Consider the following 27,893-nt stretch of genomic DNA (forward strand, 5'->3'; position numbering starts at 1 on the left):
TCTGTAGACATACCCTCATCCGCGCTCTTTTCCTGAAAGCTGATCTGTCCAGTTTTGGAGTTGATGTCAGCAGGCCAGGGAAGCTAGGGTCGATAGGGGGTTTAGCTCGCTCGTCTGCGGGAACAAACTGCCGCCATTGCTTGCCGTGCTACCGAGGTCCTTTGTCCCTGAATTCCCCACACACTCCGGCAGATTCAATGGGGGTCTGGTGGCAGATTTCTTTGACTTTATCGTTGAAAATGCATCTGCTTTGAGTGTCGCAGGATATGCACACATTCTTGCCATCTCTGTCGTAGCATAGCTTTCGTCGGTAAAGTGTGCGGAACACACGTCCAATTTCTTGCCACTTTCGCATCTTTGGGCCACTAGTACAACTTGAATCCGTCCCTGTTCGTGTTGTTACACCCTCCGACAACACACCGACGAGGCATGATGTCTCCAAGGTACGGAAAACAGTCGAAAAAACGGAAAATAACAGAGCTGATTTGACTCGGTGTGTGAGAAAATGGCGGATTGCTTCCCGATGTGACGCCACGTTGTGACGTCATCGCTCCGAAAGCGAATATTAGAAAGGCGTTTAATTCGCCAAAATTCACCCATTTAGAGTTCGGAAATCGGTTAAAAAAAAAAAGGTCTTTTTTCTGCAACATCAAGGTATATATTGACGCTTACATAGGTCTGGTGATAATGTGCCCCTTTAAGTAGAAGAAAATTACCTAATTTCAACGGTCAATGTACTTCAAAACCCAACATTGATTAAACGTCGTCAAAAAGCATGTTGTTTCAACGTTAATTTTGTGTTGCTCAAGGTCAGTACCCAATCCAACAAGTTCTTGGCGTTGTTTTCATGTCTTGTGCCTGCTGAGATCTGGCGCCCGCCTGTTTAACGCTCTTTTCATTGTGACAGAAGTAGTGCAAAAAGTGCAGGCTAAAGGTCAAAAGAACACGGAAAGGGCGCACCTGCTCCAGTTTGAAGATGTGCTGGTTGAAGTAGTGCTGCAGTCGCTCGTTGGCAAAGTTGATACAGAACTGCTCAAAGCTGTTGTTTTCGTAATCCTCGAAGCCGAAGATGTCCAGCACGCCGATGGAAAAGGCCTGGCAAAAAGAAAACAACACATTCACATGTAGCAGTGTAACAGTACGCCGTAGTTATGGATCGTGCCTCGGTTTTAGTTAGGGCTGTCCTGTCACGATATTGATATCGGTGCGATATCAGCGGGGTGGGACGGGGGCGTGGTTGGGGGCGTGGCTAAAAGGGGAGGAGTATATTTACAGCTAGAATTCACCAAGTCAAGTATTTCATATATATATATATATATATATATATATATATATATATATATATATATATATATATATATGAATGAAATACTTGACGTTCAGTGAATTCTAGCTATATATATATATATATATATAAAATAAATACTTGAATTTCAGTGTTCATGTATTTACACATATACACACACATAACACTCATCTACTCATTGTTGAGTTAAGGGTTGAATTGTCCATCCTTGTTCTATTCTCTGTCACTATTTTTCGAACCATGCTGAACACCCTCTCTGATGATACATTGATGTGTGGCACGCACAAAAGTGCTTTCATCAAATGCACTAGATGGCAGTATTGTCCTGTTTAAGAGTGTCACAACATTGCTGTTCACGGCAGACAAACTGCTTTACGGTATACAAAAAAGTGACTGCTGTTGTGTGTTGTTACCGCGCTGGGAGGACGTTAATGAAACTGCCTAACAATAAACCCACATAAGAAACCAAGAACTCGCCCTCCATCATTCTATAGTTATAACGTGATTAGGCAGGTACGCTTTTTTATATTGTGGAGGACCTGAGTCCGCCTGAATTTCGGGAGATTTTCGGGAGAAAATTTGTCCCGGGAGGTTTTCGGGAGAGGCGCTGAATTTCGGGAGTCTCCCGGAAAATCCGGGAGGGTTGGCAAGTATGCGTTAATGAAACTGCCTAACAATAAACCCACATAAGAAACCAAGAACTCGCCCTCGATCATTCTACAGTTATAACGTGTTTGGGCAGGCACGCTGTTTATATTGTGGGAAAGCGGACGTGAATACAGGCTGTTGACACGTCACTTCCGGGAGTCTCACGGAAAATCCGGGAGGGTTGGCAAGTATGCGACACATGCAAGTCTCCAAGGCAGAAGCTTATTAGAAAGTGTCCAGTAACAATTGTGTCCGCATCATTCAACTTACTGAATCAGGAGCTTAATTGAATTATTGTGGCCACCGAGTGTCGTCAAAAACAATTACCACTCCACTTCTACCTAAAGACAGTGTAAGTCTATTCCAGAAGATTAATAATAAATAGGTTACTGTTTGTCATGCTTTAAGATGAAACAAAAAATGTTGTAATATTGTGCAAAGGTGTGTTTATTCCAATAATTAGATTTAAAAGGTGAAACTAATAAATGACACAAGCTCATAACATGCAACTGAAGATATTTCAAGCCACCTTGTGACATAATTTTGATGATTATGGCTTATACAGTATCTTATGAAAAACCATGAATTGAAAATCTCAGAGAATTTGAGTTTTCAAACACTGTGCGCCATAATCATGAAAATATAACCATAAAGGCTTGACATATGTCACTTTGCATGTAATGAGTTAATATCACATAGTAGTTTCACATTTGAAGATGAATCGCTAACATGAATTAACTTTTGCGCCATATTCAAATTTTTTGAGTTTCATCTCTTGCAAATGTTCTCTATTTGACTAATTTCACTTGATCAAACCTTTTTGAACGTTCCCCGCTACAAAATAATACAAATATGTATGATTCCTGCTGATATAATTTCGGGTCAAAATAGGTATCGGCCTATAATAAAGGCTTCAAAATCAGAAGTAAAAAACTTGTATCGGGGACCCCCCCAGTTTTAAGGTCAGTAGGTAGTTTTTGTGTAAACATATTTAATTACTCATTAAAATGAACCAAATACAATATATAATTATTCAATAAATATAATTGTGAAATAATAAAACTGTACCGTATTTTCTGGACTACAAGCCGCTACTCCTAAAATGGTACGGCTAATTTATACATTTTTCTTCGGTAACGCTCACAATGTTTTGTGTTCAAAAATAGTTTTCGCATTTGACCGACAGAAAAACTGAAAAAGTGTATTATTGATTGTGCTATGGTTCCATCCTTTAGACGAGTTGGCTCACTGCAGGTGCTTTGGGTTGAAAATGTACTTCCAGTTTCGTGCCTTGAACTGGAAGTATAACCGCCCATAGCGTTTCTGCTCAAAAGGATTCATCAGTCCAAGCAACATTTGTAGGTTTTACAATATAACTAAAACATTTCATACTTAAAGCAGCTAAGTAACTTTTCAATCTTCATATAATATTTTCATAACGTTTGGGATGATACAACAAGTGGAATGACACCTCTGTCATTGCCTGAGGGGTCTGTATCGCTTTTACTGGCACTTAGCAACTTTGAGGAGGGTGGCAGGAACCCTGCCACGCAAAAAACGACAAATGTGCTAACTTGCTTTCCCCATTTGTTAAAAAAAAGGAAGTCGATGCGAACACCTTGTGTGCAGCCAGAAAACTAAAAGAAGAAAAAGAACCGCAACGTGCAATTACTGCTATCATGGCCGAAGCTCCAAAACAACCAAAGAAACTAAAATTTTTGTCTGAGGAGACAAAAAAAAAAGAAAAACGGAGCCTTCCTGGAAAAAAGGACAGCCAAGGGTCAACATTTCCCCGGCTTTCACTCGCTGGCGTGAGCGCAAAGACGAGGGATTTTTGGCCAATGCTGCCTTGGCTCTGTTCCTGCTAAACTAGTAAGTGACTTTCAATGCTCAAATCAAAGTGATAATGCTAATTTTAGCTATCAGAAATTCAGCAATAAATAGCCACCAACTTGATAGTTTCACTACTACTTCCTTAAAAAAAACCTCTCCCGCCGATCTTTCTTTGCTTTGGGCCTGCATCCGCCCCATACATTCTTGGTAGTAGCGTCATGTTTGTAGCGCAATCCAAGATAATTTCTTGATAGTGTCTGCTACTTAACATCAGCATAGCCATTAGAGACATAATATTTGTGCCAACATTACAGCAGACATCATGCCAGTATGACGCTATATGCGCTAGTCCTCATGGGAAATGTGCTTTTCTTCTGGCAAAACACTACCGCTTTGGTCTACTGGCGCCGCCAAAATCAACCAAAACTGAAAGTTCCCAAGTGGGGTCTTAATAAACCGTCCCATGTGTGGTGATGTCTGTAGGAGTGTTTTAATGCATATTTGTACGTGCTATTGTAATGTAATCAAGCTAGCGTCGTTAGCATTAGCTAATATGCTAACATATTTACGAGTGTCTGTGTAGTATTATTAGTTATTATTAATTAATAATTAATTATTATGCACCTACTCAGTGGCATAGTGGTTAGAGTGTCCGCCCTGAGATCGGTAGGTTGTGAGTTCTGCTAAACTAGTAAGTGACACATTTAGTCATACCAAAGACTATGAAAATGGGACCATTACCTCCCTGCTTGGTACTCAGCATCAAGGGTTGGAATTGGGGGTTAAATCACCAAAAATGATTCCCGGGCGCGGCCACCGCTGCTGCCCACTGCTCCCCTCACCTCCCAGGGGGTGATCAAGGGTGATGGGTCAAATGCAGAGAATAATTTCGCCACACCTAGTGTGTGTGTGATAATCATTGGTACTTTAACTTACAGTGGCATTCTTTTTGTATTGTTTAAATTTTGTAAATTCACCAAGACGTCACCGTGAAGTTATTGAGTCTGATTGGAAAGCTAGCTTCCGCAGCTAGTGGGTCCATGACAATGACTTCTGTTTAGTTTGATTGCAGTTTGGAAACAAGGTATGAATATAAACATTTACAAAATCTTTTGGACCGGCATATATCTGCGGCTTACAGTCCTATTATACGTACAAATATTTATTTCTGGTGGGTGCGGCTTATATACAGTGCGCTCTATCGCCCAGAGAATACAGTATATTCATTAAACTTGAAGGACGCAGGTGCTAAAAGGTGCTAAAACCAAACCAGTGTTTGTTAAAGGCCTACTGAAACCCACTACTACCGACCACGCAGTCTGATAGTTTATACATCAATGATGAAATCTTAACATTGCAACACATGCCAATATGGCCGGGTTAGCTTACTAAAGTGCAATTTTAAATTTTGCGCGAAATATCCTGCTGAAAACGTCTCGGTATGATGACGTCAGCGCGTGACGTCACGGATTGTAGAGGACATTTTGGGACAGCATGGTGGCCAGCTATTAAGTCGTCTGTTTTCATCACAAAATTCCACAGTATTCTGGACATCTGTGTTGGTGAATCTTTTGCAATTTGTTCAATGAACAATGGAGACAGCAAAGAAGAAAGCTGTAGGTGGGAAGCGGTGTATTGCGGCCGACTGCAGCAACACAAACACAGCCGGTGTTTCATTGTTTACATTCCCGGAAGATGACAGTCAAGCTTTACCATTGGCCTGTGGAGAACTGGGACAACAGAGACTCTTACCAGGAGGACTTTGAGTTGGATACGCAGACACGGTACTGTGAGTACGCATGCAGCTGCGGCTTCCAAACATTTGATCGCTTGCCCATACGTGCGTGCCGCTATGTGCATGTCACGTACAGAACTTTGGGGACTTTGGGGAAATATATGTGCTGTATGAACTTTGGAGAGGTGAACGGTACTTTGGGCTGTGGGATTGAGTGTGTTGTGCAGGTGTTTGAGTTGTATTGGCGGGTTATATGGATGGGAGGGGGGAGGTGTTTGTTATGCGGGATTCATTTGTGGCATATTAAATATAAGCCTGGTTGTGTTGTGGCTAATAGAGTATATATATGTCTTGTGTTTATTGACTGTTTTAGTCATTCCCAGCTGAATATCAGGTCCCACCCGCCTCTCACAGCATCTTCCCTATCTGAATCGCTCCCACTGCCCTCTAGTCCTTCACTCTCACTTTCCTCATCCACGAATCTTTCATCCTCGCTCAAATTAATGGGGAAATCGTCGCTTTCTCGGTCCGAATCGCTCTCGCTGCTGGTGGCCATGATTGTAAACAATGTGCGGATGTGAGGAGCTTCACAACCTGTGACGTCACGCTACTCGTCTGCTACTTCCGGTACAGGCAAGGCTTTTTTATCGGCGACCAAAAGTTGCGAACTTTATCGTCGATGTTCTCTACTAAATCCTTTCAGCAAAAATATGGCAATATCGCGAAATGATCAAGTATGACGCATAGAATGGACCTGCTATCCCCGTTTAAATAAGAACATCGCATTTCAGTAGGCCTTTAATCTATTTTATTACAATAAATGTTGCTGTGTTTATTAATGACATATTTAATAATATATGGATAGGTTGATTGGCAACACTAAATCATACTTGCCAACCTTGAGACCTCCGATTTCGGGAGGTGGGAGGGGGGGTGGGGGGGGGGGGGGGGGTGGGGGGGGCGTGGCTAAGAGGGGAGGAGTATATTTACAGCTAGAATTCACCAACTCAAGTATTTCATATAAATATATATATATATATATATATATATATATATATAAGAAATACTTGACTTTCAGTGAATTCTAGCTATAAATATATATTTATTTTATTGTGTATATATATATATATATATATATATATATATATATATATATATATATATATATATATATATATATATATAAAAGAAATACTTGAATTTCAGTGTTCATTTATTTACACATATACTTGTTGAGTTAAGGGTTGAATTGTCCATCCTTGTTCTATTCTCTGTCACTATTTTTCTAACCATGCTGATATGCATTGCTGTGTGGCACGCACAAAAGTGCTTTCATCAAATGCACTAGATGGCAGTATTGTCCTGTTTAAAAGTGTCACAACATTGCTGTTTACGGCAGACGAACTGCTTTACGGTAGACCAAAACATGACTGCTGTTGTTGTGTGTTGTTACCGCGCTGGGAGGACGTTAATGAAACTGCCTAACAATAAACCCACATAAGGAACCAAGAACTCGCCCTCGATCATTCTACAGTTATAACGTCATTGGGCAGTTCGCCTGAATTTCGGGAGATTTTCGGGAGATAATTTGTCCCGGGAGGTTTTCGGGAGAGGCGCTGAATTTCGGGAGTCTCCTGGAAAATCCGGGAGGGTTGGCAAGTATGCACTAAATTGGCCCTAGTGTGTGAATGTGAGTGTGAACGTTGTCTGTCTATCTGTGTTGGCCCTGTGATGAGGTGGTGACTTGTCCAGGGTGTACCCCGCCTTCCGCCCGAATGCAGCTGAGATAGGCTCCAGCACCCCCCGCGACCCCAAAAGGGACAAGCGGTAGAAATTGGATGGATGGATGGATGTCATTATTAATTCATTCATTTTGTTCTTCAAATGCAGCCCTGCTGGTGTCATTCCATGCAGACACCACGGGTTTCTTACCTTCGAGTTGTCCTCCAAGTCCTTGTTGTTGAGCAGAGCGTGATTGGTTCTGAACACGATCCAGTCAAAGAGCGCGCTGTACAATGACTTGGCCATGGAGTCCCTCACTGTTCCTGCCTACAAACAAAACAAACACACACACAATTAGTCTTATACTGTTGTAGAACACAACCACTTTAGCACACTCAAATAAGTGCAATATGGCCTCTTTTTGCAGTCAATGTGCAGATTGCATTTTTTTCCCTGCTTATATTTTGGCCAACACAGAATTACAATGCATTAAAAAAAACAATAAAACCGAATAGTTATATAAATAAAAATCCAATAACCAAAGATTTAAAAAGAAATGTATAACAAAAAAAAGAAAAGTGTGTGACTAAAGTGGGATCTGATTCGTCACGGTGTTTTTACAGGAAAATGACCGAGGCTGCTGAGGACGTGCTCCGCCAGCAAAAAGATGCCTCCTGCATTATTGATTCTTGCTATTTTTAGCCGCGCGGCCTGTGACGCTGCAGCTGCGGACAACTTATGCAAGAAGGTGATGAATAATTAAGAAAAAGGCGATGGGTTGTGTGGTGGAAAGAGAACTCAGGGGACTCACAGTCGACGTGTAAATGTTAGGCAACACGTGTGCGAGCTTTGATTGTTTGTCGCACCACTGAGGTCTCTGCGAGTGAAGGGCGATTTTTACAAGATGGGGTGGGAAACAAAAAATATATTTGACGACATTTATTATTGTTTTGCTGTGGCGTGCGGTTTACAACTGTAGACCAGAGTGAAGGACGTGAATATAGCCATGAACGACGACAACTAACCAAGTAACGACTATTTGCTAGGGCTGTTAATCTTTGGGCACCACACATTTCGATTCGATTCAGAATCGATTATTGGTTCAAAATCAATTATTTTTAATAACATTTGCTGCCAGTTCCATGATTAACTATATTTCTCCATAAAATAGATAACCATTTCTAATACATTTTTACATCACTTAAAAGAAAACTGGTTTTGTTTAATAAAATTCTACCCAACTATTTAATAAAGTCAAATACAAATTAGTATCAGACACTTCTCTTTTCTTAAGTGAATCTCTACAGCAAATATGATCATCTACATCAGGGGTCGGCAACCCGCGGCTCCGGAGCCGCATGCGGCTCTTTGATCACTCTGATGCGGCTCAGCAGCTTACTGCTGAACCCACTAATTTTCCCGTGAGACTTCCGGATTTCAGTACCTCTCGCAGAAAACTCCCTGGGATTTCTATTCGCCGATTTTCACCCTTACAGTTATAATAAGGGCGTGCCATGATGGTACAACATTTGGCGCTCTCTACAATCTGTATTAACAGCGTGCCAGCCCAACACTTGTTATACAATACACATCTTCTGCTTGCACACATACGTGACAGCAAGGCATAGTTTGTCAACAGCCACACAGGTTACACTGACGGTGACCATATAAAACAACTTTAACACTCTTACTGATAATGCGCCACACTTTGAACCAAAACCAAACAAGAATGACAAACACATTTCGGGAGAACATCTGCACCTTAACACAACATAAACACAACAGAACAAACACCCAGAATCCCATGCAGCCCTGACTCTTCCGGGCTACATTATACACCCCTGCTACCACCAAACCCCACCCCCACCCCAACCCTGCTCTCTCACACATCAACCCCCCCCCCCCCCCCCCCTCTGTGCGTCGGTTGAGGTGGGCGGGGTTTGGTAGCGGGGGTGTATAATGTATCCCGGAAGAGTTAGGGCTGCATGGGATTCTGGGTATTTGTCCTGTTGTGTTTATGTTGTGTTACGGTGCAGATGTTCTCCCGAAATGTGTTTGTCATTCTTGTTTGGTGTGGGTTCACAGTGTGGCGCATTATTAGTAAGAGTGTTATAGTTTTTTTTATACCGCCACCGTCAGTGTAACCTGTGTGTTTGTTGAGCAAGTATGTCTTGCTGTCACCTACGTGAGCAAGCGGAAATACCATACAACGTGTAACTGATCAGGCACGCTGGTTGTAGTGGGTGCTATATGCTGTACCATCACAACATGCATGACGCTGACTAGCGCCATTCATTAGAAATGCGCGTGCCGCACCAGCTTTTAAATTCCATAAAAAGGTGTGGGCAGCGTGTCTGAGACCCCTGGTTTATACATAGCACAAAGCAAAAATAAAACTTTGTATGCAGTGCTATTTCATTTAAAATTTCAAAAAAAATTTGCGGCTCCCATTGTTTTCTATAATTTGCGAAACTGGTCAAAATGGCTCTTTGACTGGTAAAGGTTGCCGACCCCTGATCTACATCAACAATATGATTTGTCTGGCTCAGCAGGACAGATGGAAAATAAAAATAAAACTTTTAAAACCATGCCGTTTGTTTTTAAAGCTTTATATGGACTGGCACCTCAGTATATCTCGGACCTCATCCAAACTTACAATCCTGCGCGCGCTCTGAGGTCCGAGAGCCAGCTCCAGCTCGTGGTGCCCAAGACCAGACTTAAAACCAGGGGAGACAGGGCCTTCTCTGTGGTCGGCCCTAAGCTCTGGAACACTCTGCCCCTCCATGTTCGAACTGCTCCCACAGTGGAGTGTTTTAAGTCTCGTCTTGAGACCCACTTTTATTATCTGGCTTTTAACATTACGTGAGTTGTGTGGTCCTCTGTTGTCCTCTGTGTTTTTAAAATTTCGATTTCTATTTACTGTTTTAATTGGTTTTACCCTTTAAAATCGTTTTTAATCATATTTATTTTATATTGTTTTTAATTGTGTTTAATATTGTTGTGCAGCACTTTGGAAACATTTTGTTGTTTAAATGTGCTATATAAATAAAGTGGATTGGATTGGATGGAAAAAAATAAAAAAACAGTTTTAAAATCGATGTAATTTTTTTTACTCGATTAAGAATTAAGAATCGTGATTCATTTCAAAATATTTTTTTTTATTTACTCATTAAGACTTGTTTGACTAATTGGTGGTTTACATATATTAACAATGGTTTAAATGGGAGACACAGTGTCCTCAAAGCAGTTTAGAGAGAAAACAACATTTCTCTTTATTTGTCAATGGTTGTGCTTTATTAGCATCTTTTATAATGTGTTGGAAAATGTGTAGTACCCTATAAAAAAGGGCTGGGCAATCATAGACACATAATGGATATCAACAAAAATTGTTCAATAAAACTTTCTATAATTAATTTTTTTTTTTGTCGGAATAAAGCGGAAGTTGCAAAGCAAAGTTGGTTGCATGAACAAAAGCACCCGCTCTCTGGTAACCAAGCAATGCGGGAAGTGATCACTGATCAGTGGGAGTGACACGCTAACAGCCAATCAGGTAACAGTCTCAACTATTAAATTTGGTTGCACCCTCTTGTTGTCTGGCGGTTGATTCTTTGCATGGAGTGAGAAGAGAAAGTCAAAATGAAGAAATTGTGGATAAAATAGGAAAGGTCTCCAGGACATTATGGCATTTTTGGGGGATTTTTTCCAAAGGGACCGTAGTCAGACCAATGTGGTCTGTAAATGATTCAAGGCACTCGTCCCCACCAAGACCGCACCCCCTTAGCCGCGCTCACCCTTTAGAGTACAGCTGTAACTTCCTGGCACTAAACCTGCAGAATATAGTTCTCCTCAGGTTTCTCTATATTTACATTTTCACACTATTTTGTTGCTCTTCAGTAAACATATTTTCTTTATTTTTGCACCTTCATTTTAAGAGCTTATTGTTAAGCGTTCAATGGCAGTCAGTTTCAGTTTATTTTGAACATGCACCCAATAGAAGTATAATATAATGCATCTCATTTTTCCAGTTGCTTCATTACAGCACGTCCGAAAAGGAGTAGGAAGAAGCACAGCTTACTTAATCCTACCCCTTTTAATAGCATAGCAGTTTTTAACCCATTTGTTTGTTCTCTGTTTGTAACAGAACAGTGAACAAATACATGAGTAAATAAATTAATATACAATAATTAAATACAAACATAAATACATTTTAGACATATAAACATATACACAATAATGTCATTTTAGATTTTTGTTTACAGTGTTTTCCATGCTTGTGTTGACATTTCCTTTCCTTTCTGCCTTGATAGCTGAGGGATTATAATCAGAAGAAGGTTACATTTAAAATAAAAATGTTTACATTTAATATATTTTTGTCTTGTGTTATTTTCGATAGGTCATAAAAATATTAATAATGATCTATATGGACCGTTATAAAAAAATTATATCGTGATATAGTTTTCAGCCATATCGCCAGCCCTATGATAAAATAAAATTTAAAAAAAAAACACCTCAGCAGGGAAAAAGTTGAATTGCGATTAGAAATATAGCAGTATAGCTCGGTTGGTAGAGCGGCCGTGCCAGCAACTTGAGGGTTCCAGGCTCAATCCCCGCATCCGCCATCCTAGTCACTGCCGTTGTGTCCTTGGGCAAGACACTTTACCCACCTGCTCCCAATGCCACCCACACTGGTTTAAATGTAACTTAGATATTTAGTTTCACTATATAAAGTGCTTTGAGTCACTAGAGAAAAGCACTATATAAATATAATTCACTTCACACACAAATATTACAATAATCCATCAATTTTCCACACCGCTTGTTCTCATTAGTCACAGTCACAATAGAAGTATAATATAATGCATCTCATTTTTCCAGTTGCTTCATTACAGTACGTCCGAAAAGGAGTAGGAAGAAGCAGAGCTTACTTAATCCTACCCCTATTAATAGCATAGCAGTTTTAACCAATTTGTTTGTTCTCTGTTTGTAACAGAACAGTGAACAAATACATGAGTAAATAAATTAATATACAATAAATAAATACAAACATAAATACATTTTAGACATATAAACATATACACAATAATGTCATTTTAGATTTTTGTTTACAGTGTTTTCTATGCTTGTGTTGACATTTCCTTTTCTTTCTGTTGATAGCTGAGGAAGGATAAATTTAAAATAAAAATGTTTACATTTAATATATTTTTGTCTTGTCTTATTTTCGATAGGTCATAGAAATATTAATAATGATCTATATCGACCGATATAAAACACTTATATCGTGATATAGTTTTCAGCCATATCGCCCAGCCCTATGATAAAATTAAATAAAATAAAAAAAACACCTCAACAGGGGAAAAAGTTGAATTGCGATTAGAAATATAACAATAATCCATCAATTTTCCACACCGCTCGTTCTCATTAGTCACGGTTCCCTGCCTTACTTGGGGCGTGAGGCAGGGAACACCCAGGACTGGTCACAGATGCACAAATGAAACATCCATGCCCCTCATTCTCTACTTCATCCAATCGCCCATGTGACCTTCAGTGTAAGTTGCCACACCCGCTCAACGAACCATGAAAAAGTACCTTTTCATGCAAACAGGCAAACGCATGATAATAAATTCCTAAGCTGCTTGGCAAAGGTGAAACCAGTACCGGTACACCCATGCTGCTTGGTTTTTATGAGAGGCTGAACTACGTTCTCAGACGGAGGCTGTTGTGGGAAATGTATTACACGGAAAAGGGCTGACGTGCCAGTGCAGATGTTTCTGGACAAACATGGCTGCACCGCATTGTGAAATCACGTCGCGTACATGCCGACAAAACAGCTGCTGACACAACAAACGGTTTCTCTTTGTTCTCATCATTTCAAATGCTGCCTGTGAAGATGTTCACATTTGCACCGATACGGTACCAATACCCAGCACCTGGGAATAGATCAATTGTCAGTATTTTTGTGTGTGTTGATAAATATTTTTTTTTTTATTTTTATTTTTTTTACAACAAAATCTGTTTTTTTTATTGCATCATTTAAAACTGAGCTAATTATGAACCTGCTGTCCAGTTGTTGTATCTTGTTTTATGATCACATTTCTGAGTCTCATTTGCAAGTATGACAATAAGTTGTAATTACACTTGGAAGTCCAGACGTTAGATGGCAGTAAATGTATAGTTTATACTAGGGATGTCCCGATCCGATATTTGGATCGGATCGGCCGCCGATATTTGCCAAAAAATGCGTATCGGCAAGGCATGGGAAAATGCCGATCCAGATCCAGTTTAAAAAAAACCTCCGGTCCGTGTTTTCCAACGCACCGATTTAAATAATACATTCCACTTTTCTGCTGCTCCGTAATTTCCGTTCCGCATTTTCCAGCACACCTTCAACACATCCACCGGTCTGTGGAGTCTCACGCAGTTGCTTTTAGCTGCTGGCATTACACGACAGGCTCTTCTCACTCTTTCCTGTGTCTCCCTCTCACAGACAGCGAGCGCACCTTCTTACACACGTCACATACTGTCACGTCATACGTCACATACGTATACGTCCTCCCCGAGCAGAGAGGTAGCAGCATGGCTAACGTTAGCTGTGATGCTAGCGCAGCCGCTAAGGTGCACGCCTGCTCAAACGTCCTCTGCGCACGGCAAATCTATGCCACGCACAAAATCAAATAAAAAAATAAGAGCATAACAATTTTCGACACACGGACACGACAGAGAAAACCGTTTTCGTCATCATTGTTCAAATATTGTAATGTCTGTCGAGACGCTTATCTCCGTTCGGTGCCACATGTCCACACCATCAAAATGCTGAGGCAAAAATTTCCAGATCAACACCGTATGAAAAAATTAGTGATCTATTTAGTTGTGATTTCCTTCTCTGCATGAAAGTTTAAAAGTAGCATATATTAATGCAGTATGAAGAAGAATGTTTTAATGTAGACATGCAAGCCTTGAAAGAAAATTTTGAAAATCAAGACTACATTTCCTGCAAATGGATGCATTTCTACCCTATATTTTAACTTTAGATTTATTCTCATATCAAACTCTTTTGGCTGTCTTTTTGACACTTACATCCGGCGCCCCCCTCCACACCCTGGATTATAAATAATGTCAATAATTCAATGTGATTATCTTGTGTGATGACTGTATTATGATGATAGTATATATCTGATAGTATATATCTGTATCATGAATCAATTTAAGTGGACCCCGACTTAAACAAGTTGAAAAACTTATTGGGGTGTTACCATTTAGTGGTCAATTGTACGGAATATGTACTTCACTGTGCAACCTCCTAATAAAAGTCTCAATCAATCAATCAAAACACATAGAATCATCATACTGCTGTGATTATATGCATCAAGTGTTCATTCAAGGCTAAGGCAAAATATCGAGATATATATTGTGTATCGCAATATGGCCTTAAAATATCGCAATATTAAAAAAAGGCCATATCGCCCAGCCCTAGTTTCAATGATACCATTTCTGTTTGTCATGTATAATTTTGTCTATTTTGTGTTTATCCTTGAATAAACAGGTCAGTTTCTTGTTACCAACCATTGTGTATTATTCAAACTCCCCTAATTCAGCTGGCTAGTTGTTATCAAGAGTACTAAAACCCTTCTCAACATGATTCTGACAACTAAGTAGGCTAAATAACTTTAAACTTTAATACATGCTCGGATAGATCGGTATCGGTCAGTATCGGTATCGGATCGGAAGTGCAAAAATAATATTGGTATCGGATCGGAAGTGCAAAAACCTGGATCGGGACATCCCTAGTTTATACCAGGGGTGTCAAACTCATTCTAGCTGAGGGGCCAGAGCAAGGGTCGGGAACCTTTTTGGCTGAGCCATGAAAGCCAAATATTGTAAAATGTATTTCCGTGAGAACCATATAATATTTTAGTAACACTTTAGTATGGGAAACATATTCACCATTAATAAGTTGCTTATTAACATGCAAATTAGTAACATATTGTCTCTTAATTAGTCAATATTGAGTACTTATTAATGCCTTATTCTGCATGGCCTTATTATACAACCAGTAAGCCAATAACTAAGAGTCTTCCCTCAATAACCTCAGAATGATTGCTTAATAGTAACCCTAACCCTTATATGTTCCCCTAGTGTCCAAATAACTCTAAATTAAGTCTTTGTTACTTAGAATATGTTCCCCATACTAAAGTGTTACCAATATTTTCTAACACTGAATACAACTAAATGCGTGCATTTTTAAAGTAAGACTAACATTTTTAGAGTATAATAAGTATCTTATTCTTTTCAATAACGTTGTTATTCTGAAGCTGACCAAAAATAAATAAAAAACTTCTTACTATTAATGCGACTTCTTGAACAGGTGCGCTAGAAAACGGATGGACGGATTAAAATGCATGAGAATGTTTTATATTTTGAACGTTATTTTTAACACTGTGATTACCAGCTGAATTATTCGTTACTTATCGTGTTAAGCAATGTCAGCTAAGATTTATCTGAGAGCCAGATGCAGTCATCAAAAGAGCCACATGTTCCCTACCCCTGGGCCAGAGGGAGGAAAATCTATTCCCAAGTGGGCCAGACTGGTATAATCATGGCATGATAGCTTAAAAATAAAGACAACTTCAGATTGTTTTCTTGGTTTAAAATAGACCAAGCACATTCTGAAAATGTACAAATCCTAATGGGGTTTTTAAAAACTTAAATGCTGCAGTTAATAGTTCCTCCATCCATCCATTCATTTTCTACCGCTTATTCCCTTCGGGGTCGCTGGAGCCTATCTCAGCTACAATCAGGCGGAAGGCGGGGTACACCCTGGACAAGTCGCCACCTTATCGCAGCAGTTAATAGTCTTCTATCCTAATTTGTTGTTATTTAACTTTCTGAATAAATGATGTGATAATGTTCACAAGTCAAATAGGTAGAATTGAGTGTGGCAGAGATTTAAAATGCTCCCGTTGGTGTTAATTTTTAATCTATTGGAAGATTAAATGAATAATACCAATAATATCAAATTATAAGATGTTATTAATGGGATTTACTCATTTTCCTCAACTGATGTTCTAACATAATGTGGTTTATTCTGTACATATGTAGCATCATCTTCAACAAAACTTGTGAATTTGGACTCATTTCATTAATCACACATGAAGTTAGACGGAGAAACATATTCCATCCATCCATTTTCTACCGCTTGTCCCTTACGGGGTTGCGGGGGGTGCTGGAGCCTATCCCAGCTGCACACGGGCGGAAGGCGGGGTACACCCTGGACAAATCGCCACCTCATCGCAGGGAGATACATATTATTTCAGCATATTATTTCAGCATATTTATGTTGAATTGAATTGAATTATATTTATATAGCGCTTTTCTCAAGTGACTCAAAGCGCTTTACATTGTGAAACCCAAAATCTAAATTTTATTTTTTTATTTTTTTTTAAACCAGTGTGGGTGGCACTGGGAGCAGGTGGGTAAAGTGTCTTGCCCAAAGACACAACGGCAGTGACTAGGATGGCACAAGCGGGGATCGAACCTGCAACCCTGAAGTTGCTGGCACGGCCGCTCTACCAACCGAGCTGTATGTGCGCCCAGAAAATGTCTCTTTCGTTTTAAGAACAACACGAAATGTACAGATTATCAAAATAATTTTTTTTGGGGGGGGGTAGAAATGTCACAGGTTACATTACCAACAACATCTTTGACAATTAAGGCATGAATGTAAGAATCCACATTTTGTATACTATCACTAATAAGCAGCGTAAGTACGTAGAGTCCAAACATGGAAGTGTATCCTCTGTTCTCCTATCTTAACACGACACATAGCTCCGCCCCCTCTTAACTCGCGGCAGGGAATACAAAGATTTGCTATGGCGCCATCCAGTGGACACATTTAGAACAGCAGTTTCTTTCATTCAAAAATTTCAGTTCAATATTTACACTTGGACCGGAAAAAACCTGTTTCTGGGCCGTACGTTTGACACCTCAGGTTCATACTTTGTTGGTTAGTCCAGGGGTTCTTAAAATATTTCACCCCTGGGCCCAACTTTTCCACTACAGATATTAACACTGAATCTTGATCGTAATCATAATCGATAATTATATAAGATAATGTGTCATGAGACATGCAAACATAAATTAAATACACAGAGGACATAAGTAAAGGATACTAAATGAGCTCAAATATACCTACAAACGAGGCATAATGATGCAATATGTACATACAGCTAGCCTAAATAGCATGTTAGCATCGAGTAGCTTGCAGTCATGCACTGACCAAATATGCCTGATTAGCACTCCAACAAGTCAATAACATCAACAAAGTTCACCTTTGTGCATTCACGCACAGCATAAAACGTTTGGTGGACCAAATGAGACAAAGAAGGAGGGGCATAAACACGTCTTTCTGTGGCATCGTTGAAAAAAGTTATACATGTAAACAAACTACGGTGCGTTCAAGGACCGCCAAAATTAGTGGGACAAAATGGCCCTTGCCAAATCCTCTTATCGGAGAATTATGTTTAATATAAACAGTGGGATTTCTAACAATTACGGAGGTTTGTATCATGTTTGTCCTCCTACAGCAGGGGTGTCAAACTCAAATACAGAGTGGGCCTAAATTTAAAACTGAACAAAGCCGCAGGCCAAGGTTGAACAAGTTAACCTTTAACGTACTCTACGAGCTATCGTCATGTCCGCTTTTCATCCATTCTAACATCGTTCAGACCCAGTCACAAGAAATGTGCGGCTTCTGTACGCACACACGAGCGAATGCAACGCATACTTGATCAACAGCGATACAGGTTACACTGAGAGTGGCAGTATAAACAACTTTAACACTGTTAGAAATATACGCCACACTGTGAATCCACACCAAACAAGAATGACAAACACATTTCGGGAGAACATCCGCACCGTAACACAACATAAACACAACAGAACAAATACCCAGAATCCTTTGCAGCACTAACTCTTCCAGGACGCTACAATATACACCCCCGCTACCACCAATCCTCCCCCCCCCCACACACACACCTTGTAGCGTCCCGGAAGAGTTAGTGCTGCAAAGGGTTCTGGTTTGGTGTGGATTCACAGTGTGGCGTATATTTCTAACAATGTTAAAGTTTTTTATTCGGCTACCCTCAGTGTAACCTGTATCGCTGTTGATTAAGTATGCGTTGCATTCTAATGTGTGTGCGTGCAGAAGCCGCACATGTTATGTGACTGGGCCAGCACTCGTTTGGCTGGCTGGCGTTTGGAAGACTCCCGGGAGGATCGGCGGGCCAGCTTTAGTGTTAATTTGATATCGCCTCAAGGGCCAAGTGAAATTACTATATTAAAACAAAAATATATTTTCATACATTTTTGAAAAAGCTCCAGGGAGCCACTAGGGCGGCGCAAAAGATGCGTCTCTCGAGCCGCAGGTTGCAGACCCCCGGTTTAACATAACAAAATATGGGAAAAGTTCACCGCTGTGAATACTTTCCGGCTGCAGCACAATGTGTGCGATTTCACACTTTTGGTATGCATGAAGCGTGAAACTCCGCCTTCCTCCTACCTCCAGAGACATGCACCTGGGGAGAGGTTGCTTGGTGTGTGTCTGAATTTGTGTTGGCCCTACGAGGAGGTGGTGACTTGTCCAGGGTGTACCCCGCTTTCCGCCCGAGTGCAGCTGGGATAGGCTCCAGCACCCCCGCGACCCGAGAGGAGACAACAAATGCAGATAAAACCGGTATTTTCCATGAATGTGCTACACAATCTTTGCAGCTTGGAGGAGGGTGGGAATGCCTTTTTAGCCATCTTTGAAAAGGCCAAATTTATTTTGGACCTCGTTCTATTATTGGACCTAATCAGGACGAACCGTGGAGCCTCGTATCGCTGCTTCTGCGAGGAAATAGCTCACGTAGGTGCAACGGCAGGTCAGGATTGACGAGGTTAGGATTAAGATTTGGTGCGCGGCCAAGAGGAAATGATGAGCGAGACAAACAGATCGGACCCTGCAGGGTCTGGTTCCTGGCCCTGGTACTGTATATTCCACTGGAGGCTGCACATTCCTCAGACAACAGCACATGACTGCAGGGATGAGGCGGGTCAGTATGTGAGCAACTATTGTTAGTGCACACATCAGACGTGCATGTGGGTGGTGCTCGGGGGAAGCAGACTGTGTGTATGGAGAGTTTCCTCCCGTGGACGAAAAGCCCTGGAGGTGGGATGCCAAGTGAAATTAAGTCCAGTAATGGAGGACCTTCACGGATGGGCGGGTGAAGTCATCCGAGAGGAGAACGTGACAGACTTCTGCCTCCTCCAGCGCTTCTTACGTGGACAGTTTATAACCGCTTGGCACGACAGGAAACAGGAAGTTGCAGGGGAAGTAGAAAAAAAAAAGAAGTTTGCACATGTGGGCCGGGTCAGAAGGACAATGAAAAGTCCCCAGGCAAGGAAGCGTGCAAATACAATTTAGCGACAAAACAACAGGCTGTGATAGGCGTCCTCGGACAAACAGCTTTGTGCTGCAGTCTGCTAAGATGAGGAGGAAGATTGGGAGCCTATTCATGCATCCAACATGGATGCTTTACATCATGTGGTATCTATCATCCATGGTGAGCAGCTTTCTAGGTTTACACGTAGTTTACAGTCTCATCTCAACTCAGACAAGCCAGAGAAGAAACTAATTGAAGCAACAAAGTTTGTCATTTTGCCTGTCATTCACAATCCCTATGTAAGACAAGAACATGTTTAATTTGTAAAACACCATAAGTACAAAGTAGCTAATAAGAGTTATTTATTCTGCTCCTAAAGCCCTCTAAAACAGGGGTGCTCACACTTTTTCTGCAGGCGAGCTACTTTTCAATTGATCAAGTCGTGGGGATCTACCTCATTCATATATATAATGTATATTTACTTATTTATGAAATATATGTTTTTGTTAACAAGTTAAAGGTGTTTAATGATAATGCAAGCATGTTTAACACATATAGTTAATATTGTTAATACATTAAAGGTGTTTAATGATAATACAAGTATGTTTAATACATATAGTTAATATTGTTAACAAGTTAAAGGTGTTTCAAGATAATGCAAGCATGTTTAACACATATAGTTAATATTGTTAACAAGTTAAAGGTGGTTAAAAATAATACAAGCATGTTTAACACTAATAGTTAATATTGTTAACAACTTAAAGTTGGTTAAAGATAAAACAAGCATGTTTAACACATATAGTTAATATTGTTAACAACTTAAAGGTGGTTAAAGATAATACAAGCATGTTTAACACATATAGTTAATATTATTAACAACTTAAAGGTGGTTAAAGATAATACAAGCATGTTTAACACATATAGTTAATATTGTTAACAAGTTAAAGGTGGTTAAAGATAATACAAGCATGTTTAACACATATAGATTCCTTTCTTTCATGAAGACAAGAATATAAGTTGGTGTATTACCTGATTGTGATGACTTGCATTGATTGGAATCAGACAGTGGTGATGATAGTAGAAGGATGAGGATGTATTCCCGACAAGTTGATACACTCTGACAGCCAAATTCAGACCCGATACTTGCGAGAACGACACAAAAAGACGCTTGGCTCCACCCCCTTTTCTTCGAGAGGATTAAGCATAATTTTTCATCTAAATGGGAATATATGAACATCCTAGCAGTTGGCATCCTAATGACAGTAGACATTGTACAGTAAGATATTTTATTATGTTTGTTGGCTCTCAAAGTCTGCAGTGAGTAATATTCAGTGATGTTGTTAAAAAGAATAAAACATTTGTGATGCGTTTTTTTAATTCATGCACCGCGTATGCTTAAAATGATCAAAATATATAAATATGAAATGTTATTATAAATGTGCTACATTACAATTATACTTACATCATGTATATAAAACCCTTATGGAGGTGTTTGGATGTTTTTTTAGGGTTTTATAGGCAGAATAGAGCGACTCTCCTAGGCTCCATTTTAAGTAGACTTTTGATCGCATTTATTTAATATTTAGAATGCATAAAAAAAAATACGCCCGTCGTCATGTCTTTCACAATGATTGTAAACCATAGGCAAAATTCCCCAAAAAGGGCAGTTTCCCTTTAAGGATAAAATATAGGTAAAAAATAGGGATGTCTGATAATATCGGACTGCCGATATTATCGGTCGATAAATGCTTTCAAATGTAATATCGTAAATTATCGGTATCGGTTTCATAATTATCGGTATCTGTTTCAAAAAGTAAAATTTATGACTTTTTAAAACGCCGCTGTGTACACGGACGTAGGGAGAGGTACAGAGCACCAATGAACCTTAAAGGCACTTCCTTTGCGTGCCGGCCCAATCACATAATATCTACAGCTTTTCACATTCACAAGTGAATACAAGGCATACTTGATCAACAGCCATACAGGTCACACTGAGGGTGGCCGTATAAACAACTTTAACACTGTTAAAAATATGCGCCACACTGTGAACCCACACCAAACAAGAATGAGAAACACATTTCGGGAAAACATCCGCACCGTAACACAACCTAAACACAACAGAACAAATACCCAGAACCCCTTGCAGCACTAACTCTTCCGGGACGCTACAATATACACCCCCTGCTACCCCCTACCACCCCCACCTCAACACCGCCCCTCCCCCAACCCCGCCCACCTCAACCTCCTCATAGTCTCTCTCAGGGAGAGCATGTCCCAAATTCCAAGCTGCTGTTTTGAGGCATGTTAAAAAAAATAATGCACTTTGTGACTTCAATAATAAATATGGCAGTGCCATGTTGGCATTTTTTTCCATAACTTTAGTTGATTTATTTTGGAAAACCTTGTTACATTGTTTAATGCATCACAACAAAATTAGGCATAATAATGTGTTAATTCCACGACTGTATATATCAGTATCGGTTGATAACGGTATCGGTAATTAAGAGTTGGACAATATTGGTAAAAAAGTCATTATCGGACATCTCTAGTAAAAAACAAAAGATTTAAAAGTGTAGTAGCAAGTAGTTTCAGCTTTTGTTTACAATTGCATGTAATAAAAGATAATAAGGAATTAATTCAAATATTGTGTTGTTAGAGGATCCCGGAATAGAACCCCCGGATTACCCTGTAGTCCTGCAGGTTAACACACCAACGGCGATCCTCATAAGCTCACTGAATAATGAGTGAAATAATAAAGTGGGCGTCACATCTGAACTGATCACCTCTGCAAGTTTGTAGGGAACGATGAGCCTCTCGCCGACTGTCACCGTCTTCCTGGTGGTCAGCGCCTCCAGCAGCATCTCCTCCTTCACCTGGGGGGGTACAAGATACAGTAATTAGACGGTCCTTACAGTACGTAGAGTTTTGTCTAGGTATGTGCGGTTAACTGACGGCCATTTGGGATGTACAGGTATGGCGCTAAGAGCACCCTGTCCTTTAAAAGTGTAATTCACAATTTTTTTAAATTTTTTTTTCTGTATTGTGTAGTTATAATTATATGCTTTTACTTGTAATTGTATTGAATTGTGGACCCCAGGAAGACTAGTGGGTTGTTGAGGCAACCAGCTAATGGGGATCCTTAATAAAAATCAAATCAAATCAAATCAATTCACAGCTAGCTAATGCTAACATCCTGAACCTGTGTGACCTGGATTCAGTATCATTGTAAAAGCTTGAACCGAGCTGCGTCACCATGGCAACAGATGCTAGCACCCAAGAGGCACTGAACATTTTGAACAAGACAATCCCCTGGTGCTCGCGTCCCGGTCTTCCTAGACACGGCCACAGCTTTCTACGCGTACGCTTTTGCGGTTGTGGGCTCGCAGAGTCCAAACTGGGCTCCTCGCCAAGCGTTGATGACAGGGCGGCGGCGGGAGAAGCAGATGCAACACGTCTCCTCTTTAAAGACGGCCGACAGCTGCTGAGATCACGTTTGTTTGTGTGAACACTTTGTGTGATGTCATGTGTATAATGTAGGGATGTTTATGTTTGACGCAAAAAAAAAAAAAAAACAGGCTCTCGTTGGTTAGTTACAGCTTGATTTAACGAGAACAGAGTGTGGAGAAACATCTGTGTGTGTGTGTGTGTGTGTGTGTGTGTGTGTGTGTGTGTGGGAGGGGGGCGGGGGGTGTATTGAGACTTCACACTGTGTGTTAGGTCATGCACAAGGAGCAAAGCCCATTCTGGATGGTGTGATTGGGTCAATGTTTGCATGCATTCACTGCGAAGGTTCCATCCGTGCTCACAGAACCAATCCATCACAAACACTACGGTAGTTTGTTCGAATATCATTCAAAATCCAACAAAGACAGTCAGCATTATCGTTATGAAGGCAGCTTGTGCAAAATAGAGTAGGTGTACCTAATAAGTGCACTCTAAAAATGGGACCCATTACCTCCCTGCTTAGCACTCAGCATTAAAGGTTGGAATTGGGGGTTAAATCACCAAAAATGATTCCCACTGCTCCCCTCACCTCCCAGGGGGTGATCAAGGGCGATGGGTCAAATGCAGAGAATAATTTTGCCACACCTAGTGTGTGTGTGACAATCATTGGTACTTTAACTTTTTAACATACAAGAGACGACCCCGCTTTTTCCCCGGCAAAATATTTTCATTTGTGGGAAAACCTACAAATGTGTGCTTTTTCTTGACAAAAATTAGACAGTTACCCCCCCCCCCCCCACGCAAAAAAAAAGTCCCATTCCCTAAGTCGGTAGAAGGGTGGCACCCAAAAAAAAAAATCGATTCACATCGAAATCACGAGTCTTGTTCATCCCGATTCTAAATCGATACAAAATTTTCTAAAAACTATTAAAAAAAAAAAAAAAAATTTCATACGAATCCATTAAAAAAAAAGTTTTTAGGCCATCTCCATGCAACCAGAGGTAGCTTTTCTAACCTGGAACCTGATTTAAAAAAAGTTGTATTATAATTATTGTGCCAAATAATACATTGCAAAAATCGTGTTGAATCGAATCGAGTCGTCAACCCAGGAATCGGAATCGGATCGAATTGTTTGGTGCCCAAAGATTCACACCCCTAGTCGGTAGAAAGGTATTGATATTAATAATAAACCATGACATTTGTATTGTTTGCTATCAATTATTACCAGTGAGTGCCAATACATTTTACAATTTAAAATGTGTTTAGGTCAGTGGTTCTTAACCTTGTTGGAGGTACCGAAACCCACCAGTTTCATATGCACATTCACCGAACCCTTCTTTAGTGAAAAAAAATAAAAAATAAAAAAAATAAAATAATTATATATATATATATATATAATTTTTTTTTTTTCCACTAAAGAAGGGTTCGGTGGATGTGCATATGAAAACATATAACTTTGTCTTGAATTTAAAAAAAAAAAAAAAAATTATATATATATATATTTTTTTTTAATTCAAGACAAAGTTATATGTTTTTTTTTAACTAGTGCACAAAATGAACGGTGCATGAACATCACCTTGTTCAAAGAACAAAACCAACACAGTGCATGAACTCACAACAAATTACACACTTGCAAATCAGATGGAAAATTATAATACTTAAGACTTCCTTTTTATTGTCATTCAAATTTGAACTTTACAGTACAGATACGCCGATAGGGAGAAGTTTTAATTTACACGATGAGTCTGGTGTGTCTTGACCGCTGCGGTGGAGGCTCTGCCGAACCCCTGAGGCTTACTCACCGAAACCTTCGGGTTCGATCGAACCCAGGTTAAGAACCACTGATTTAGGTGTTTGAGGCATATTATAGAGCTTAGACTCTAAGAGATGTCAAACATGCGGCCCGAACAGGTCCAATCCGGCCCACGAGATGTGTTTTCTAAATGTAAAATTGAGCTGCATTTTTTAGATTAAATGTGTCCACTGGATGTCGCCATAGTAATTATTTTAGGCAAGTAAACTAAGTGTGATATGTAAATTTTTTAGAATGTGCTTGTTCTGTTTTGGGCCAAAGTAAAACAAAGAAAACAATGTTGTTGTAGTTGTATTTTTAAGTTATTATACCATGATATTACACATCCGGCCCATGTGGGAATATATTTTTTTCTCCATGCGGCCCCTGCTCTAAGCCCTATAATATACCTCACACACACGCGCATAGGCGTCAAACTCAAGGTCCACCACATCATTTTCTAAGGCCTGCAAAAGCCTGCGTCAATAAAGTACTTTATTTTTTATTACGAAATGTATATTTTCTTTCCGCTTTGAAGGAAAAAAGTACATGTACTGCATGCAATTGCTAATTCTTTTAGTCAATATTATCTAATAATGTAGCAAATATTAAATTAGCATACAGGAGGAAGGGGATTGATATGGCCGCATTCGTAACGCTTTACCTGACACATAAAACATGACAAATTTGGGGAGTGCACGATCTACTTTAGCCGCCAGACGGTAGTGGAGTGTGGACTACCTTAAAATATGTTTTGTAGCAATTCCAACTTTGACCACAGTGTCAGTTGCTATGTAGAGTGGCACTTTCCATCATTTTCAGCAGGCTGCATTGCAAAATGATTAAACCCCCTCTTCCTCTCACGCGAGATACACCCAATTATGGGGCCATTTGAATCCCTTCCCTACTGTTCATTCATTTTGTTTCTTAGAATAAAATAAAATATTCAAATATCTGCTTGACTTATGTAAGAATCTATAATAAAAATGTTGTTAATGTTAATAATATATTGTTAATTACATTTGTATGAATGAAGTAGTTATAATCTGTAATAATTATAAACTATTAGTTTTGTATTTCCTAATAATTTGCAAATATATAAACAAACTTTATTTTATTAAAATAGAAATCAATATCTGCTTGACTTATGTATGAATCTTTAACAATATATTGTTTATGATAATAACGTAATATTAGTTACATTTGTATGAATTTAAGTTGGAAAGTACTTCAAATGAAAATGTATATTTAATTGACTTGTGATTTCAAATCAAGTTATTCATTAATTAAATTAATTTTTATACTTAAATGCTTTTAAATCTAAACTGAGAGCATTTGAAGGAGCGTCCGATATGTTAAATTGTTTTACTTGATGTCAATCCTGTCATTCTAATGTGTAATGTGAATGTCATTTTATGTGTAACTTTGCTGCCTCTTGGCCAGGACTCCCTTGAAAAAGAGGTTTTTAATCTCTATGGGATTTTTTTACTGGTTAAATACAGGTTCAATAAATAAATAAATAAATAAATAAATAATTTTATATTGTAAAAATGACAATAGATTTTATGGAGAAAAAAAACTGGCTCCTCAGTCACCAGAATTGTACTGTTAAAGGGGAACATTATCACAATTTCAGAAGGGTTAAAACCATTAAAAATCAGTTCCCAGTGGCTTATTTTATTTTTCAAAGTTTTTTTTCAAAATTTTACCCATCACGCAATATCCCTAAAAAAAGCTTCAAAGTGCCTGATTTTAACCATCATTATATACACCCGTCCATTTTCCTGTGACGTCACATAGTGATGCCAATACAAACAAACATGGCGGATAGAACAGCAAGCTATAACAACATTAGCTCGGATTCAGACTCGGATTTCAGCGGCTTAAGCGATTCAACAGATTACGAATGTATTGAAACGGATGGTTGTAGTGTGGAGGCAGGTAGCGAAAACGAAATTGAAGAAGAAACTGAAGCTATTGAGCCATATCGGTTTGAACCGTATGCAAGCGAAACCGACGAAAACGACACGACAGCCAGCGACACGGGAGAAAGCGAGGACGAATTCGGCGATCGCCTTCTAACCAACGATTGGTATGTGTTTGTTTGGCATTAAAGGAAACTAACAACTATGAACTAGGTTTACAGCATATGAAATACATTTGGCAACAACATGCACTTTGAGAGTGCAGACAGCCCATTTCAGGCGCGCTAAGAACATATATTTTTCCACGATTTCAGCACTCAGGTTAACCATACCTAAATAAACACAAAATACTGCATTACACAAGACTACCCGAATGTACTCGAATGATTGAAAAAAATAAATGTTTTTAAGCTAAATTATTGGTAAACACAGTTTATGTATAATAATTTAGGTAAAACCGCGAGTAATGAATAAAGTTTTCATCAATTAATATATTCTGTAGACATACCCTCATCCGCTCTCTTTTCCTGAAAGCTGATCTGTCCAGTTTTGGAGTTGATGTCAGCATCTGCTTTGAGTGTTGCAGGATATCCACACATTCTTGCCATCTCTGTCGTAGCATAGCTTTTGTCGGTAAAGTGTGCGGAACAAACGACTGACCATTTCGTCGGCTTTCCCCAAAGCCTCGTATTTTGAACACATTTTGTCCAATTTCTTGCCACTTTCGCATCTTTGGGCCACTGGTGCAACTTGAATCCGTCCCTGTTCGTGTTGTTACACCCTCCAACAACACACCGACGAAAGTGAGAAAATGGCGGATTGCTTCCCGATGTGACGTCATCGCTCCGAGAGCGAATAATAGAAAGGCGTTTAATTCGCCAAAATTCACCCATTTAGAGTTCGGAAATCGGTTAAAAAAATATATGGTCTTTTTTCTGCAACATCAAAGTATATATTGACGCTTACATAGGTTTGGTGATAATGTTCCCCTTTAAAAAAGCCATGGTACTGTTTTTTCATTTAAAGTAATACACTGTAAAAACAAGAACCACCATAGATTTTACGATAAAAA

The 27,893-nt window shown here is 39.5% G+C and overlaps 1 protein-coding gene across 7 annotated transcripts in view; it reads right to left on the reverse strand.

Moving 5' to 3' along the window:
* Positions 1-27,893, reverse strand: part of LOC133572122 (unconventional myosin-IXAa-like) — a 278,579-nt gene that overhangs the window by 72,565 nt on the left and 178,121 nt on the right. For all 7 annotated transcript variants that reach the window (XM_061924842.1, XM_061924841.1, XM_061924840.1 and 4 more), the window contains 3 exons: positions 22,444-22,533; positions 7,455-7,571; positions 961-1,095 (listed from right to left, as the gene is read on the reverse strand). In XM_061924842.1, coding sequence (XP_061780826.1) covers positions 961-1,095; positions 7,455-7,571; positions 22,444-22,533 — 342 coding nt within the window. The remainder of the gene's footprint in view (positions 1-960; positions 1,096-7,454; positions 7,572-22,443; positions 22,534-27,893) is intronic.

Source organism: Nerophis lumbriciformis, linkage group LG29, assembly GCF_033978685.3.
Source record: "Nerophis lumbriciformis linkage group LG29, RoL_Nlum_v2.1, whole genome shotgun sequence".
Classification (NCBI taxonomy): domain Eukaryota; kingdom Metazoa; phylum Chordata; class Actinopteri; order Syngnathiformes; family Syngnathidae; genus Nerophis; species Nerophis lumbriciformis.